The 19,980-nt window shown below is 29.7% G+C and overlaps 1 protein-coding gene across 1 annotated transcript in view; it reads left to right on the plus strand.

Moving 5' to 3' along the window:
* LOC129960227 (transient receptor potential-gamma protein-like) overlaps window positions 1-19,336 on the plus strand; it is a 333,943-nt gene extending 314,607 nt beyond the window's left edge. Inside the window, exons 12-16 of the mRNA XM_056073478.1 lie at window positions 1,648-1,843; window positions 5,456-5,647; window positions 10,692-10,733; window positions 15,064-15,262; window positions 16,450-19,336. Of these exons, the coding sequence (XP_055929453.1) occupies window positions 1,648-1,843; window positions 5,456-5,647; window positions 10,692-10,733; window positions 15,064-15,262; window positions 16,450-17,630 (1,810 nt within the window). The 3' untranslated portion in view covers window positions 17,631-19,336. The remainder of the gene's footprint in view (window positions 1-1,647; window positions 1,844-5,455; window positions 5,648-10,691; window positions 10,734-15,063; window positions 15,263-16,449) is intronic.
* Window positions 19,337-19,980: the final 644 nt, after the last annotated feature.

Consider the following 19,980-nt stretch of genomic DNA (forward strand, 5'->3'; position numbering starts at 1 on the left):
TCTTATTACCACCATTATTTCTTGCAGCATGGGATTAAATACTAAATGACATATCTTCCCCATTCTATACATGCTATCTTGTCAAGAGCTTAAACAGGATAGGATTAAAATAAAATGAATAAAGCGAGAGTTAAAGATCCCAAAATTGCAGATAAACAATAGATTTAAGTTTTTTTTTCGCAAGTTATTAAACCCACTTCATCTAGAACTTTCTCATAAATCTATCGTTTCAATCATTACAAGTGAAAGATGAGAGTTCATTTTCATTGATTAGCAAATACTTTTGTAATACTTAGAAATAAAAAAAAAAACTCAATCCATAAAATTATCCACTTTTATTAAATTAGTTATTTGAGACAATTCTCAGAACAAAAAAAAAAAAAAATGAGGAAATAATAACTTTAGGATTTTTATTCTTTTATTCTTCACACTCTCTTATGTTATTGGAAACCGCTCGTTAGATTTGTTCCTTAGCCTCTTTTTAATCATAAATACATCAAATCTTGATAATCTTGAAAAATAAGAAATCTCATTAGAAAAATGAAATTCTTATGTCTCCGGATTATGTTAATGTGGGTAAGTAAACTATACAACGAAATTTTAAACACATTAGAGAAGTGACTTTATTCGAAGTTTGGAGGCCTCATTATCGAAGACAATTTTTAGCTGTAGCAAAAGAATGGAGGGGGGGAGTAAGGTTAACATATTTTTGCAGCACATTCATTAAAAAATCTTCTGTGCTTCGTATAATTGTCTGGAAAAGAATTCTTCGTTTAGAAGTAGATAAATCTCTGCTTAAAGGACCAGTTTATTTTTTAAAAAAGTCTTATAATCAATAAAGATAAAAAAAAATTCCATTATTAAGAGATTTCATATGTTATTTTACCGTTACACACTATTTGGAGTAATTATTTTATCTAACAATTTCCATACAATTATATACTCTCAAAGAACTCAAAAATGGAATTAAAACTTTATAAATTTTATCAAACGTAATCATCACTTAATTCTGATGTACTTAAATTCAGCATTACACATATCGTGTCTATTTTAAAAACAATTACAGAAAATAAAAATATGGGTAGAAAAATCAAAATCTATGAAATCAAAGTATAAATACTGCAGCACCAAATGATGAGTTAGAGAGGTTTTTAATGCTTACAAAGTGGAGAATTCAGTATTATCAATGAAGCATACAAAAGTGTTGTTATTCACATTTCCTAAGGCTTAATAATTTTGTAAATTATCAAAATTTTGCTTTTAACGAAGCCGTGAATGGGAAAGATCGTTTTATACCTTGAAAAGAATTTTAAAAAACTATTATAAAAACTCAGTATCAAAAGATATATTAAAGAGTATAGGCCAGCAATGTGCGGAACAAGGAAAATTAAATAGAAGAATTTAAACAATTAATTCTTTACTTTTTCATTCTTTATGATAAACTTCTGATAGTACGAAAAAATATTTTTTAATAAAATACATAGGCATGGCTTAAAATGCAATCAATGGCTGGTTTATTAGAATTCACAACTTGAAAATCAAGCGATTTTTTAGGATGTTAATAATTAGGCTCTTTGGACTCGACCTATTGACGCCAAATCTTTTTATGTATGATGCAGCATTTTCTCAATACCCATATTCTTTCAGTCTGTTCGAATCTTCACAAACTCTTTTTTGGGCAAGTTTTGGACTGATAGATCTTGACAATTTCGAATTAACGGGGATTCAGAGCTACACCAGATTCTGGGGACTGCTGATGTTTGGATCCTACTGTGTCATCAATGTCGTCGTCCTTCTCAACCTCCTAATCGCGATGATGAATCATTCCTACCAAATTATCTCGGTAAGCAGATCATTTCTCAAAACTGAGCATTATCTGCTCTGAAATGTTTGGCAAAGAACTTTGTATATGTTATTGTCAATCAAAATTCATTTGTATCCAAGTTTCATCCTTAAAATGTACAAAACCTATAACGGATCGGGATCTAAAATGTTTATTCTTAACACTCAAATGCACTTTTCGTAAATATACATTAATAAGTTATGCAGTTTTGATACAAAATTTGATAGCAGTCATAAAGCAAACTGTATCCCTAAAACAGGGATGGCGAACCAGTGGCACGCGTGGCATTGATGGCACGCTACACAATATTTTGGGCCCGTCACCGATCAAAACGGTTTGCCTTTTAGTTCAAAATAACAAAGTTCACTGTGAAGTAATTCGAACAAACGCGAATGATCGGTCGCGGAGCGCTGGGTGCAAATTCCCATTCCCTGCAAGTGCAATAAAAGACAGAAATAAAGAATCGATGTCTATGATTAAATATGTTAACAAAAATTGTCATAAGAGCGCGGCAAGTTACTTGGCTGCAAATGTCATTGATCGGCATAGTAAGCCTTTTCAAGAGGTCGAGTTTTTGAAGGAAGCCTGGTTAGCACTTTTTGAGGATTTTAATAATAAAGGTAAGGTAATTCAGCGCATCAAAGATATTCCTCTATCAAGAAACACAATAAAAGAAAGAATCTTAAACCTGGCCAGAAATGTAACAGATGACATTACCTCCGATCCTTTTATATCATTAAGTTTTGACGAAAGTACTGACGTCACTAAATCTGCACGTTTAGCTATTTTTGCTCGATATTTTGTAGGAAATGTCAATAATGAAGAATTAATTGCAATAACAATTACAAAGGGCACAGATAATTGTAAGGATGTTAAAAAGTCGCGTGTTGAGAAAGAAATTGATTTGAAAAGAATTGTTTCAGTAACAACTAATGATGCTCCAAATATGGTGGGCAAAAAAAAAAAAAAAAAAAAAAAAAAAGGTTTCATTTCAAAATTATTTATTTCAAACAGACGTAGGACATTCAATTCTGCAATATTACTGCATAATTCACTAACAAGCCCTAAGAGCGGTTTAACATCTTTTGATAATGTAATGGCGTTAGTCACAAAAATAGTCAACCTCATATCGTCGCAGGTGTTAAATAAACTAAAGTTTGATGCTTTGTTGGATGAAGTCAACTCGGTGTATAATAGCTTTCTAATGCATAATAATGTCCGCTTGTTGAGCCGCGGGAACATGCTTCAAAAGTTTGTTGACTGCTTGAAAGAAATCAGTCTGTTTCTGTAAAATGAGAGGGAAATTGAACAATACCTACAGTTGTTGGATATTATGTGGCTTTCAAAATTGATGTTTTTTTACAGACATATGCCAAGATTTCAGTGAACGTAAAATTGAACGTAAAACTTCAAGGTACAAATAAAAAAATTGTCACCATGATGGTTCTTATTCACACTTTTGCTGCTAAACTGCGTGTTTTCAGAAACGATATTATTACAATAAACTACAAACTGGAAAATAATATCAAAAATATCACTTCCCAAACTTGAAAAAAATATCAATATTTTATATCAAATTTAGATGTATATGAGAAACCAGACGAAGAAAAAGTTATTGAAGAATTTATTTCCGTAATTGATTCTTCAATCAAGGAATTTTCAGTAAGATTTTCTCAATTCAAAGAATTATCGTAAGTTTATTATGTACTCCGATGTGATTTCATTTGATAAACTAAATTTGTCCCAATTCGATTGGTTGGAAATTGAAGAATTTGAAATGCAACTGATTGATTACCAGTCTAGTTCAATATGGATTTAAAAATTTATTGAAAGAGAAGAAAAGTTGGAATAGATTGAAACAGAAAGATTAACAAGCAATATAAGTACAAATGACAGTAATGAAATTTTGGAAACATGGAATTCGATTCCAGACATATTTAACTGTTTGAAAAATATGGCTCATGCTATTTTAACCAAATTTCCATCTACTTATGCCTGCGAGTCATTATTTACAGAGACGAATAACATTAAAGACTCGCATAGAACCATTTGGCAGATGGCTCCCAATTCAGCATGCATTCTGCTAAAAGTAACACCTTACAATCCTAATATAAGATATTTGTCATCTAATCTGCAACCACAGAAGTCACACTAATGTTATTTTGATTTGAATTACACATAACTAAAACATTTACTACTATACCGTGTAAAATGTATTTTTTCGTAGTAAAGAAAGAGTTTTGAGTTGTTAGTATTTAATTTTATTATTTTCCCAATAATCACAAGTCAAAATTATTTGACGGCACATCTATACCTCATTGAACATTTCTTTCGAAAAAATGGCACGTTGATCCATAAAGGTTCGCCACCCCTGCCGTAGAAAATAATTTGGTAACTTATTATTTATTCTACGTACTAACAAGTATTGATGAGACTAGGATAGAAAATTGGATTGGACTAGGATAGAAAATCATCTTATCTGAAATGTTGAAATCAAATGACGCCCAAAGTACCTGGGAAATATAATACACGTTTTCTTTTCTTTTTCAAAAATTGACATGTTCGATGTGTTTTTAAAAATTATTATATAAAAATATTAAACCTTACATTTAAAGTTTATAAATAAAAAAGTAAAATACATGTTTAAATTAATATATATTAATTTTTTTTAATTTGTCCCAACAGGTATCAACATAATATATTTATTTGGAATATCTGCCAATATAAAATCGATGTAAACGATTTTCTATCTCTTTTCGCTATAAACCATGGTACTTTAAGTTATCACATAAAACTGGGATTCAAAGCGAAAAGATCTTTTGTATCAGTTCAGTTATACCTCTGTATCACAAAAATATCTTTTTTTTTCTTTGATGAAGATGGGACTGTATATTACTAGTCAATTAACAGAAAAGACAGTCGACCAGTACCTAGCAAGGATAAAATGCGTCTGAGGCAGTGGTATTATTTGCTCACCTCCTCATCATGTTCGGGCTCAAAATGTTACATAATGTAACACCCGTTTTCTTGCCTCTTCTCACACACAGAAACACATATCTCTTCGCAAATGTATTAATCTCTAGCGATCCAAACAATATTTTTTAATATTATGCAAAACAGAGAGAAATGATAAATAAATACTTTGTTTATAATTATAAACGTTTTTACATCTTACATGCAAAGAGAAAAATACTAAAAAAATTTCCATGGAAAGAACTGAAACATTCGAGCTACAGTTTACAATTTTCCTCCATGTGAATTTCAGATAAAATATTTAAAAATCAGTCAGCCACAAAAAATCATTTAAAGGAAAAGGATACACATAAGTTCAAGACATCTAAATGAGAGCTATCAAGATTTGCATTTATTCTGAAATGAAAAGATTTGCTAAGGAGAAGCATTTGCATTTAATTAGTCTGCAGAAAGATTCTGGAACGATGGGAATTACTATTTAATTAATCGTAGAATAAATAGTTTATACAAAGAGGTACATTTACATCTGAATGATTATACGCAGTATTTTATGTACAGTTATCTCCCAATGCATGTAAATACTTCCACAAATAAAACAAATACTAAAATTTCAAAACTGTTTACAAACTTTTGTGATAGGAACACGCCGACGTCGAATGGAAATTCGCCAGAACCAAACTCTGGCTGAGCTACTTTGAAGACGGGGCGACAGTTCCACCTCCTTTCAATATCATTCCCACCCCCAAAAGCGCAATGTATCTCTTCCGATGGCTGAAAAGGAAGTTCTGCGCCACTAGAACTGTCAAAAAGAAGGATCTCAAAACTATCAGGGTATGCATATTGTATATTTTCATGATATTTGTTAAATAAACTGAACAAGTGTGTGTCTATCATAAACTCATTTACAGATATATGTTATTTGTCGAACATATAAAATGCTGCTACATAGCATGATTTTATTGAAATAAATTTAATTATTCTCTATCTCAAATGCAAGTAAGAGTTTGCCTTGCATAAAATAAATGGTTCAGTAAATTTTCCCGGGACTTCACAAAAGATGAATTTTGAGTCCAACAAAAATCGTTACCAGTTTTCTAACAATACTCAAATAGCTTATTTAGTGTTTTAAGAAGATTGCTGAATTTTTATAAATTTAGTAGACTGCCAAAATTTTATGAATCTGTTTTATAAATCTGCTGTTACATAGATAGACATTCTTACATTTTTTGTGAATTAATTGCAAAAATGCATTGGAAGATTATTTCTACATTCTTCAATCCATGCATACTGATTTATTCGAAAGTAAGAAATGCGCATGAGCAAACAATTAAATTGCTTACTATTATATTTCAATGTTAAGCACTGTAACATTTAATTGAAGTGAATTTTAGTTTAAATCCTATTTTTTTCCTTCTCAAGAACAGAATTCAAATATGAAATTTCAGAAACCTGATACCTGATCTTTTCAACAATAAAACAATTTTTTAGAAATCGAATGATATTCAATGAGAATGATATTTTTAATAATATTAAATACAATTATTTACTTATAGCATTTTCGCAATATTTAAAGTAATTATTGTTTGTATTTTATACAAAGAAATAAAGAAAAATTAGAAATAGCAAATATTTAGTAGATAGAATATTTCATTCCATTTGCTGAAATAATGGTATTTCAAAATTGATGATATTTCAAATATATCAATCATATATTTGCTTTTTTGAATAATCTGTTTATTTTCCCTTTCATTCAACTCATCCGCAAAGTTACTAATAGTGAGTATTTTGTTTCTTCCCATGAACTTCATTGTTGCATGAAAGCGATTGCCAAATCACTCTTTTCTGAAGCACACTTACTTAAGCGCACTTTAGAAATGTAGAAAGCTCAAAGCTTTCGCCTTGCTGATTGCACTCACATTAATTCTGACTGTGTAAGGCTTCATTGCTTGCCAATGAATAGAGCTTTGGAGAATTTAAGCAATTGATTCTATAAATAAAATGAAATTTTTCTTTAAATGCTTAGACAAATCAGTCTACAGGCGTGATGTGTGTTTTCCCAGTTTTTATTGATGAAAATGAAATACTAAATATTAAATTAATAACTAATTATTAAAATTCCTATATTTTTTTAAATAATGGAATTTGAAAGATAATCTGAGTTATTTTTAATGTAAATACTATGAAATAAATTTGTTACTGTTAGTGCAACCTTTAAATTTCAATAAGATTTCTACAGACATTATTTCTTAATGATATAGCTTTTAAGTCAAAATTGAAAACATAAAACTATAATAAAATTTCATTCGTGAAATTGGGAGAAAACACCAATAATTGATACAGAAAATTTAAATCAGAAAGTAAAAGAAGTTTACCGAGAGATTTGGAGGGAAAGTGCGGAAATGGCTTTAGTATATCAATCCAAAGAAGAAATGCATTAATTATGTAAGACAAACGATTATTATGCATTAACAATTAATGATAAAGTTGGAATATAAATAAATCTGGTGTGAAGTATTTATCAAAGGTCACCTTCAGGCAAGGACTCAAAACAGAGAGTTTCTTTCTGTGATAGACTTGCCTTTCGTTCTAAAATTGACCTCGTGAATCCCAAGAAGTTGAGATATTTTTGGATATCCTGTCATACATAAAAATTCTAATTTTATGTTTCAAAGAAAATTTTACTTGATCAGAATATAAGCATGCTTTAAAAATGTGATGATTCATTTACTTACCAAAAGAGATTAGAGTGTCTCAGTTATTTCATATGAACTAGAAGTACCGATGTCAGAAAAGTGAAAATGCCTTATAAGAGGGAAAAAGAAAAAAGTGAACACATTTTATCTAGAATATCTTCTGCTATGTATTTAACTCAATCTTTTAGGATGCATTTTAACTTCAAAATAATAAGAGAAGAATGTAATTAATGTAGCCATTACCGAATATCAATATCTTTGAGATACAGGTTTTGTAAGAATGTTATTTTGTTAAGTTTGGATATAATGAAGAGCATGTAATTCTCTTCTAACTACTTCATAATGTTAATCAAAATTCATTCAGGAAAAACAGAAAAAGTATAGTTTGAAAAATATTACATATCTTTTGAAAAGAATAAAATTTTGATTTCTTTCTATCGTAAGAACTATCATAATAAATGTCAGATCCTTAAAGAATTAATAGCATATCGAAGCACGGCTAACATCTATTCTAACTATCAGTTTTTATTTGCTTTCAGTATTTAATAGGTTCCCACGATAATTAACAGTGAAGTGTTTAGCCTTGTACATGGAATAAAATATATGCCAACAGAAAATATTCTTAACAAGATATATTTTGTCTTTTTTCTATGGTAATATTTTCTAATTATGGTAATAAGATTCATTTCTCAACCATTTCTGGTTTTTTTTTCTGCCGGTTAGAATCCCGAAATGATGTATTTTCAATAATAAATTGATGTCATCACTTGCACTTGCATGTTCTAAGACGGAAATATGATTTGGAAACGAATGAATAAGGAATTAATACAATACACTCCCGAGTATCCGGTTCGCGACTATCCGGCTTCCGTACTATCCGGCCTAGTTTTCTTTTATCGTAATTAAATGAGTACGGCAAGGCGTTGCATTGGCAACATTGCCAAGGCATTGGTAGGGGGCTAAAATGCAGAAGTAGTCATCTATTAAGGACTTTTTCAAAAACTGAAAACTTTAAGTTTTGACTCATATCTTCAGGTTACCTTTTCATATCTGTTTAATCATTTATCAGTGAAAAAAAATCAGTTTGATCCAATTTTCTTAAGAATTAGGCCTGCGATTTACTTTAATGTTTTGTTAATGTTTCCAGCATTTAAGTCAGGTCTTACAGAATTTATGTTAAAATGTGAATAGTTTATATCCTTTAACTTGCTTTTTCTCAAAGAAATTCTTGAAATGTGCAGTGCAGTATATAAACATATATAAACTACCAATACAGAGCTTTCTATTTTAACTCGACACGTTACCGGCAACCCTTCTATGATTCACCGGGACGCGGACGCGTTCACATTCTATGTAGCTTGAGATAAATGGTGGGCTTAGTTCTCAATAAGAAATGAGAAAATAGTATTATAACAATGAGTTTTGGTATAAAAAGCTTTGTCTTTTGTAATTGGTGGGCAAAGAAATGAGCTCATAGAACTCCGACTTTTTTGCTATCCGGTCTGCAAGTCCGCCACATTAGGCCGGATATTCGGGAGTGTATTGTAGTTCTAATTAATCATTCTGAATGAAATCAGTAATTTTAATCAGTAATTTTAATCAGTAATTTATGAGATAACCTAATTGATTTTTAATGTTTATTTTTCATCAACAAATAATAACTTGGGCTGAAAACGGTTAAATGGCTATATTCTTAAGCTATGTAAAATAGATGAAAGCTTAAAATGCTCAAATTTGGAGCAGTTGAAGACTCAGAAAATTAGAGGCAAATGGCTCAGAAGAAAGGCAATGACAGGATGGAATGAGTTGTTTCCATTCCATCTCAATAACAAAGAACCAGTGCGTAATTGCACGTTCTTTCTTTATCTTCAATGGATTATATATTCGTAAATTATCCTCTTTTCTTTTCACAATCCAAAATTCATTTTCGCGATTCAATAAAAAAATACTGTAATAAACTCAAACATGGAACAGTAGAAGACCATGGAAACTGTTTTCACACCGTCTCACAAAATCTTAACACATTAAAAAACATACAAGATTCTTGTCTTTATAGGTCCGTATACCTGAGAATTCTCCATTCCTTCTTTTAAGTCCCACAAAAATTTATTCGAGATATATGACCGTTTCGTTTTAACAGCTTGCTGCCAATGATGCTGTCTAAAATATCTGCCGTACCATGCATTGGCAATGCGCTTGAGGTTTCAATTCTGGCATCGTTATATTGCTTCCACATGCAGAACATAACTTGGGGAGATGTGCATCCCACAACTCTCCCATATTCACTCAAGAGGTGACTCATATGTTTAGAACTGCTCCAACTAGTTAGTTGTAAATCTTTTCACTTTTTTACATTAATGTTTTGGTTCAGTGAAGTGTTTATTTATGCATCGTTGTGACTCTTCTTTGCCTTAGCATACAACATGGCATTTTTCGAGGATTAAGAATGAAAACTGAGCTCTCTTGATTTCAATATAAATGCAAAGACACCATTTTAATATTCCACAGGTATCATAATTAATATAATATTTTTAAATAAAAAAAAGTTTGCAGTGTCATTTCTAGATCTTGATACAATCGAATAATTTTATCCTATCAAGGTCTAGAAATGAAATTAATTTATTAAGGAATTTTTTCTCTTACATCGGGAAATCTAACGCCATATTTTCATATTAATTTTAAATTAAAATATTTTAAATTAAATAAAATAAAAACAAATATTAGTTTTTTGAAAGTACGGCAACGATAACATAAGCCAATATTCACTGAAAAAGCGAGTTCTCAGCTCAATTATTGGACAGGATAATTTCATCCTAAAATCACAATAATATAAAATTTGACCATTTATTTAGAAATTAACATCTCAGTAATCTAATAGAATATTAGTGGTATTTTTTAAAAAAATAGGCATAATCTTCATTGGAAAATTTTTTATTTTTTATTTTTATAAGCCAATGAACTTTTCTATATTATAGTATAATTTATTACAAGCTAGTTTATTTGCTGAAAAGGGCATTACATGTTGAAGAACCGTATTCGGTGTTTTGCCTTGTTCTGATTCAGTTAGCGTGGTTAAGGAATTATAATGGCTGGTTTGCATTATTTGCTTTTAGATACTAAAATCATAATTAATTATATGGTTATGTAATGTTTTTATAACTATTTTCTTTTTGTTGTTTCAGAGGAAAGCGAAGCAAGCAAGTGAAAGAGATTTACGATATAAAGTAATGTATACCACTTCTCATGCTCCTAATTTAATTTGAAAATATTTGTACTGTATTTCTATATATAAGTCTGTGTGTTTTCTTGTGCAATCTTGATGAAACTGGCGCAAGTGTTCTTGAAAATGAGACAAACATCGCTGTCGACTACTCAAAGTCCAAAGTTCATTAAAATATTTGAAGAGTACATGTCGTTGGTTGCTTTTGGTTATCTTCTCTCTTATCTTACAAGAATGATTTTTACTTCGCAGAGGAATTAAAAAAATTAATTTTTCAATGGCATCAATTTTATTCCTGAACATTTTTGTGATTTCTTTATACACAATTTGTAACAATGGTTTTATTGTTATGATGAATTAAAAAAAATTTTTATTTAATCAAATCATTCAATCGCGGGCTTTGGTCAGAACAAAAATTAAGACTAAAAATTTCTTTCTTTGGTCGTCTACTCAAAGAAGAATTTCCACTTCTCTTTTTTTAATCTCATAAGAATAATTTTTACTTCGCAGAGGAATTAAAAAAAATTAATTTTTCAATGACATCAATTTTATTCCTGAACATTTTTGACATTTCTTCATACACAATTTGTAAAAATTATTTTATTGGTATGATGAATTTAAAATTTTATTTTTTAATCAAATCATTCAATCGCGGGCCTTTATCAGAGTTAAGATTAAAAATGTCTTTCTTTAGGCATCAAATCATAGAAGAATTTTCACTTCTGTTGTTTTCCGTAGCACACGCACTTTGCGATATGTAGATTCTGGAATTAACTTTTTAAATACTGCTTCTTAAAGACTTACCCATTTCTTCTTAAAGACATTTCCATTTTCTTCATTTGAGCGTTTCTGCTGCATTGTGCTATATTTTCCTTAACCGGCTTCGAAGTCTTATTTTCTAAAACAGGTATTTCATTTCAGTTTTTCATTCTAACTATAGATTTCGGGATCTTTTTTAATTATGTAATAACTATAATTCAGATATTTTTCCCCTGATAAAATTTACAAAAACTGAAATTTCAAATAAAAAAATTAATATTGTTTACATGTCAAGAATTCGTCCCCTCGAAACAAAATTGATAACCAAAAGCGACTAATTATATAAAGCAAACAAATTGAGCATATAAATATATATACTTAATATATTCGATTCCTGATTTACTAACATTTACGGATATAAATTCGTGAAATTTACTATGAGCAGTATTTTTAAGATACTGGCACTCAATTTATCTTTAAAAAAATAGAAATAAAAGCAGCTATTTTGTATGCTCAATGAACAGACAAAAACTATCATTCGAAATAAAATTAAGCTCAAGAAATCGAAAGATATATCTTACTTTTAATTAAAATAGAGAAACTAAAATGAAAGTGGAATCAATTCATGCTTAATGAAAAATGTAAATGACCCTCTGTAGTTCAAAATTGAAATCCATTATGAATTTCGTATTACATACTGTTCGTATTTTTAAAGAACGGATCGTTGCTACTTAAAAATTGTGCTAAAAGAATTGTGCTTTTACTTTTAGTATTAAAAATTATTGAAAGTATTATTGTTATTTAAAAGAATTGTTTTTTGTTTTATTTATCATTGGTAATAAAATTCTAGTTCTTTCTTTAAATTTCTAATTAATTATTTTGATTTCTTTTATTAAAGTAAATATAATTTATTTAATATTGTTATCAGAATTATTCGTATTAACTTGTTACAGTAATTATAATTGATATTATAAGTATTTTTTGAGCTTATAACACCTTCAACTTTTAATTATTTTTGAAAAGTTGTTATTAAATACGTTCATCAGTGTGGTTAAATTCTTTGTACTTAAAATAACGCAGTATTCAGCATGATGTAACTTTAAAAACTTCTCTCCGAAGTTTCATTCACGTATTTAATAATTCAGTATTGTTAATTCGAACAATATCACATTTTATTATTTTCGAAAGCTAAGTTATTGTATCAGACATTTAAATAATATGCATAGTTGAGTTTGTAGCGGGAATCTGACGTCACATGAATTGATTCCATGTATTTTATTCAAATATCATAAAATAATATTTTGAATTCTATTTCAACAAATTTTCAGTCTACGATTTAGTGTGTGCCTGTGTTTAGTGTAGTCTTTTTCTGACAAGAAACGTGAATAATATGTTTAAGAAATTAAACTCATATGTGCTTCTAGAATTTTATTGTTGTTATGGGTGATATGTTCTTCCATTTCTTGCATGTTTAACTCTTTTTTTTTCACTTGAATAATTATATATACTTTTACGGGAAATAATTCCACTTGTTTCTGATCATCTTTACATAATATATTTATAAAGGTGAAAAATTTATTAGCACATATAATGATAATCCAATTTTTTTATCAGAGAGAATCCCATTATAATAATTCTTCGAGATTATCATAAAACCCAACACATTTTAGTGCACAAAATAAGAGGTAATTAGGAAGGGCAATATATGAGGAATGAAAAGAGTGAGGAAGATAATAATTCTCAAATCGTGTAATCTTGCATTGCAACAATGGGAAATACATTTTCTATCATGTTTCCTATTCCCAACAAGCTCATTGGTTTCAGCTGTGAAAAATATACTTAAGTAATAATTGTTTGATCTTTGTTCCAATAATTCAACGAATAGTACTTCTCTGATATCCCAACCAGCAAATACTCTTTCTTGAAATAAACTTACTTGTGTTTTAATTTTCACATTTCACATAATAACATAAAATATATTTCACCTTTCCATTCATTAATTTTTGAAGACACATGTCAAAATTCTTAAGAAAGAAGTCTTTTAATCTTTAAGACACATTTTTATTTCGTTTAACATTTTTGCTCATTTTTTAGATGAAAATTAATATATACCATGAATAGTGTTTCCAAATTCTTGAATATATGCTGTCATTGTCTTATAATCACAAGAGATTATTTTATCTAATTTATGTGTTATCAGTTGATAACCACTGTCAGTTCATTCCCGAAATCTTCCTCAAAATCAGCATGATCTCGACAGATACAAACCTTTGTTCCAATATTGAAATATTAAAAATATTTGAAATATTAAAAATATTATAAAGGCACTAACAATAGGATGAGAAGAATAACAGATTCTTTTAACTGCTGTCATCTAGTACGGCCTTCTGTGCACTCTGAATGACTCATCACATCTCCGGTATCTATTTTTCTGTGTTTCGGAATTTGAGAAAAAATTAGCGGTGCGATGGTATCTTCTGGAGACCAACAAACAACTGATAAAGATGCTTATTGAGGACTGGAATTTCTTGCATCAAGAATTTCTGCATAAAAGATTTGTATATGAGCAAATGAAGCAAATGGCGCAAATAGCCATTTGCAATTAGAGGGCGCCATATCCCTTATTAAAGGAAATTTGTTGCTATCATTCTCGTTCAGACATTGTTTTGTACCACTCCCCATTCTGCCGATCAAACCTTTTTCTTCTACGCTCCCTAATGTAGGCGTCCTGTTCATTTTTTCCTACAAAACGTTTTTCGTCCTTTAAGTGCTACGTTGTGTCTCTACAGTATGAATTTTATGTCTCCCAGTATAGTTTTCACAGAATTACAGCAAAATCAAAGAAGTTGATTAAGTTTTACACTCTAATGGAAGATAAATCACTTGCTATTTAAATATAAATAATAAAATAAAATAAAATCTTTCTGAGAGAAGGTTTGAGAAATACTAGTTTGTCACTAGATACTAGTTTTTAAGGATGAAATTGTCTGGATGCAGATATGTGGAGCACTTCGCGACATAATGATGCATGAATCCTTCGGCTCTTTCAATATTTATTTTTTGAAGTCCATAAATTAACACTTTTATGTTTGTAAAATATATTAGTCCAATTTAAAATATTATTTTATAAATATAAACTGTTGTCGAAAACAAAACACGATTCCGAAAACGCAGTATTAAAAAAATGTCCTTTATAATATGACATTTTTAACTATGGTTGGCAGAAGATATTTCATTGCATATTTAAATTTAATGTAAAAAGTTAAAAATTAAATAAACATTTCATGTATCGAAACCTTGTTAACCGGTATTGTATATTTAAACAGAAAAAATATAGAAGTTCAACTGATTTAATAAATCTCTGTTTGCAATGCAAACTTCTTTGTTTGAGTTCTAAAAATTGAGACATATTTTTTAAAACTAAGTGTAAAGATATAATTATGCTCCAATTCATAAAATAAATGACATTGTTGTGTTGTGCTTTTATCTGCAGTAAAGAAATATAAAATCTACATTTTAATGAAAAATGTGCACTGAATTTGAAATAAAATGAAATTAATCTATTTTTATTGCAGAAAATTATGCGAAATCTGGTGCGGCGCTATGTGACTAAAGAGCAAAGAAATGCTGACAACCAGGGAGTTACAGAAGATGATGTGAATGAAATAAAACAAGACATTTCAGCCTTCCGATTTGAATTGATTGAAATTATGAAGAACAGTGGATTCAATACATCGAGCGCAAATGATCAGATGCAAGGTGGACTCGCAAAAGGTAATGCAAAATATCTGTTCTATATTCTTGAATAGCAAAAGTTCGCACAGCTTTTCTAATAACTCAATAATAACGAAATTCTCTTTTGATTATGCAGTTGTACAAAATTTTCCAATATAACCAAACAGGACTCTGAAAATCTTTTTATATGAATTTCATGTATTTGTTTAAGACGTAGAACTTACAATTTCGAATATATGATTTGATTTAGTCAAAAATTACAGAATTTCTCCACCATTTATATCATTTATGAATTATAATGAACAAAATCCAGTCATTATTATTTATTGTAAACTAATTTGGAAACAATCATATATAGAGCCATTATAATGAATTAAATTTCGCTCAGGTTTCTCAAATTCAGGTGCTCTTTAGAAATAGAGGCTGTGAGAAGAAATATTAGTTCAAAATGAAATTTCAGGCACTTATGCATAAAAATATCATTTGAAATTTATTATATTTGGTATTAAAAAGAATAAAATCTGTAGTCTTAAAAATATTATACAATAGCATCAAAATTATAATATTCCCACGAAACAGAACATTTTGGAATTTTAGTTGAACTATTCCTTCAACTGACCCATATGAAGATAATTATTTGCTTTTGAATTACTTTAGGAATGACGACAAAAATTATGCGCATTGAATATAGATATTCTTGATATTCCATAATTGTTAATGATATAATATATAACAAAACGGAAAATATATGAAAATTAATAATCTTTAATAATTTATTCTTTATTCTCATGAATTTTCAAAACATCATGAAAATAAAAAATAAATTAAATATAATTCATGTAACCATTTTTTATAACTGTGAAAGCATTAAAAAACATCAAACAGAAAACCGAATGTCGGTTTTAGATATCAACTAGAAAATGCATATATGCAAAGGTTTTTAGGAAAACATAATTAATGTATTTATTTAATTTAGAAATCTCTTTCACTGAATTATATTAAAAAATTTTACTAGTATTCATTTTTATTTTCAACATCTTGTTTTTTAGTTCACTTTGCATAAAATAATAATGCAGCGAAAGTTTTTCTTTCAATCTCAGATAAAATACTTTTGAAAGATTCCTTTGAATAAAATTATATTTATCCTTAAAATTTGCTATTTTTCAGCATAATTACTTATTAAAAAAATTATATATATATATTTTTGAAATGGCTTCATTTTTTAGGAACAGGTGGGAAGAAAGGCCGACAAAAGGAGCGTCGTTTGATGAAAGGATTCGATATTGGAGTAGTAAAACAACCATTAAGTAAATCAAGCCAAAAATCTGATGTAGAGGCTTCAACTAAATCCCCCAGGACGCGGTGGTTAAAATTAGCAAACTTGGCGAATGGTAAAAAGCAAGTCAAAAGACCACAGGGCGCTAAATGGCCATATAGTGAACGTAATTCACGTAGTTCCAAAAACAAAAATCAAGATAGTTTAAGAAGTCAAAGTATGGAATCTATTAGTTCCGAAGTAACATCAGAGGCTGAAGCTACGCACAACGATACTACCTCTAGTGAATCATCGATGAGCCTGGCAGCTTCTATAAACGGTTCCCACTTGCAAACTATGGGAAGTAATGAGGGAGTCACAATTCTGATTAGCGATGATGAATTAACGAAATGTGACCGTGCCACGAACACGGACACACCAGCCTTGAAGTGGTCCAAATTAACAAGTAAACTAGGTATGCTAACATTACCTTCTCGCTTACGAATGGCCTTTCACGATGCTACTCCTGAAAAAGGACTGCCTCATCAAATAGACCACCCCCAACCGCCTAAGCTGCATCATGGAGATGCAGCTAAAAAGGTTAAAGCTCGTCGAACGGTAAGTGCTCCTGCACCAAGTGCAAATCCGAAGCATCATCAGCTAGTTATGAGATCTCAAGGAAAGACACCTTATGCTTCGATTCCATCTGTAAGTGTTTCAGTTCAGAATAGTGCCCATACTCTCAATTCTCTTTCGAGAAATATCGATAGTGTAGAAGAAACACCACCAACTGGAAATTCATCTTTGAATTCGCCGTCTTCCCCTAAAACGCCTAAGCTAAGATTACAAGAACGTTATCCAGTGCCTACTGTTCACATCGAAGAAGAGGTGGTAGTCAAGGGAACCTCAGTTAAAGTGGCATCTTCCAGGAAAGATAGCATCACTACGCTAAAGGATTCTGATGCTTCACATTGCTCCACACCAGAAAACAACGCAGCGCCGGCGGCAATAATAAACAATCCTCCGAGCGAAACTATTGCAGCTAATCAACCTGTAAGCCCTCATAAACCCAGTAATGGGACCTTGGGCTTAATATCTACGGTTTATGGCATTGAACCAGTTAACAAAGAGATGAGAACTGGATGGATATAAATCGCACTCTCTCGAAGCAATGCCAAATCAATTATTTTTATACAACTCTTTAGCACACGCGGAATTCTCTCAACCAAAACAAAACCCTTATAACTTTGAAACTGGCCAATGGTTAATTAAAAAGGAAAAATCAAATTACACTGCAGGTGTATGCTTTCGCTGTTCAAATTGATTTTAAATCACTGAATGAATACATACGTATCTTTTCCACATAAGTTTGTATAAAATCAAAATACATCATGTAGTAAAATAATTTAAAACAATTTAAGCCATTGAGCTCAAAAATCCATCTTTAAAAAAATGACTCGAAAATTCACGTATACCATTCAGGAAACAAAGAGCAAGTACAGATAAATTACATATTTGTCTGTCAAAATAGAAAGGTAAAATGAAATTTGTCTTCATGAAATATTGCAATTTTATGTGTGATTTATATCAAAATATTGCAGTAGCAAACATAATAATGATGAAGCAAAATTGTATTTACTTCGAACTATCCGTAAAACTCTCCCCGATATCTAATTCACTTTGTTCAGAAAAAATATTGTAAGCATATACCTCTGCTTGTAGATAATTTAATTTTTTTTTCCATATTTCGACAAAATATTTACCGACATTTTTACTGAATTAAATATTTTCCAGTTGTACCAATATATGGAGAAAATCGGAAATTTAATTAAGTCGATTACGTTGACAAGTTGAACAATAACTAATTCACATTCTATACGTTCTACTTATTTCCATTCATCTAGAATGTTTTATTATTTTACTAAGAAATCAAATTCAGACGTCAGCAGGATCTAGATATTATACTTTTACACGCAAACTTCTAAAAATGTGTGTTTTGCAAATTGCTTTCGAAAATTAATATTATAAGAACAAAGATGATTCATCCACATTTATTTACCATCACCTATATTTAAATATTAATTTTATTCATAATTTGGCCAGTTTCAATAGATTTCTAAATAAATTTCTCGACAAATATATCAAACAAAGCATTAAACAGGACGTCCAATGTAAACGCAGGAAAAACCACACACATTAAAAAAAATTGGCTCATGTATGCGCATTCTAAACTTTTGATACTTAAATTAGCAAATAATTCAATTAAAAATATCAATTCTTCAACTCAAATTATGAACAAATGAAGTTGGATTCTTAAATAATTGCCTTAACATTCTTTTTTTTTCCTTCTTTTCATGAGAATATTGAACTACAACCGTGTAACTAAAGCCCTCCTTGATGAGCTGAGACTAGCTGCAATAACACTTTAGTTTTATATATATTCTACAGTAAGAAGGCTTTGAATGTGTTTGAAAGGTTTTTAACCGTTCACATACTCGAGTTCATATCCCCGTTCATAAAAGCAGACATGCGAAATTAACCACGATATATTTAAATGACTTTAGAAATCTAGACTAGTAGTAAACTGTACAGAAACAAGGTCAGCATCTGTACTTGTCGATAGAAGCTATGAAATGATTGCCTCAAACTTGTGCAACATAGAGCAATGAGAAGATTTTCATAACAATGGATTTTAGACATTGTTTGTGTAGCCAAGCCTGTTTCCTCACATTGTAAGGAGTCAAAACAGCTGCTTTCTTATTAATTTAATTTTTATTATACATTTTTCGGAATAAAGGTATTGTAATTTAATGTACAAAAAGTTTACACACTTAGAATAAAACTATTTCTAATAAATAGATATGTATAACGCTTTAGTGACATAAAATATATAACAATTGTTAAGTTCATAGTTACGGTCGTAACTAGAACCGAAAATTTGATTGGTGTACAGTATTTTGGTAAAGTGAAAATATTTCAATACCAAGAGTATTCATTTTTCATATTAATTCACAAATAAAAAAATCTTTTAAGAGCTTTTAAGCTTTTCATTTAGTAGATTTTTTTCGATCTACTGAATAACGCAATTTTGATCTATCCTTTAAATGATTCTCGTCAAAAATCTACTTGCGTAAAGCGGAAATCCCACGAAGAAAATTTAAAACTGGATGAAAAATTATTTTACTCTGCTGTCATCTCAAACCAACAGAAAATCTTAACTTCTAAACAATAAAATACAATTCAAATAATTCTAAAAATTCAATTTACAGCGCATAATAGATATCAAAAGCATGATAAATTATGCCAATGGTCCCCAAACTTTCCCGTTCCCGACGTTTTCCTGAATCTCGATTTTTTCAAAATGCCCTATGTAAAATTCTAACACATATTTTTTGCAATGTAGTCAATAATTTTTTATAAATTAGATAAAAATAAATAAAACACATTTTAAGTCAATTATTGAACAAGTTTGAATAAATGTAATTAACAGTGGGATGGACGA

Source organism: Argiope bruennichi, chromosome X2 (genome assembly GCF_947563725.1).
Source record: "Argiope bruennichi chromosome X2, qqArgBrue1.1, whole genome shotgun sequence".
NCBI lineage: Eukaryota > Metazoa > Arthropoda > Arachnida > Araneae > Araneidae > Argiope > Argiope bruennichi.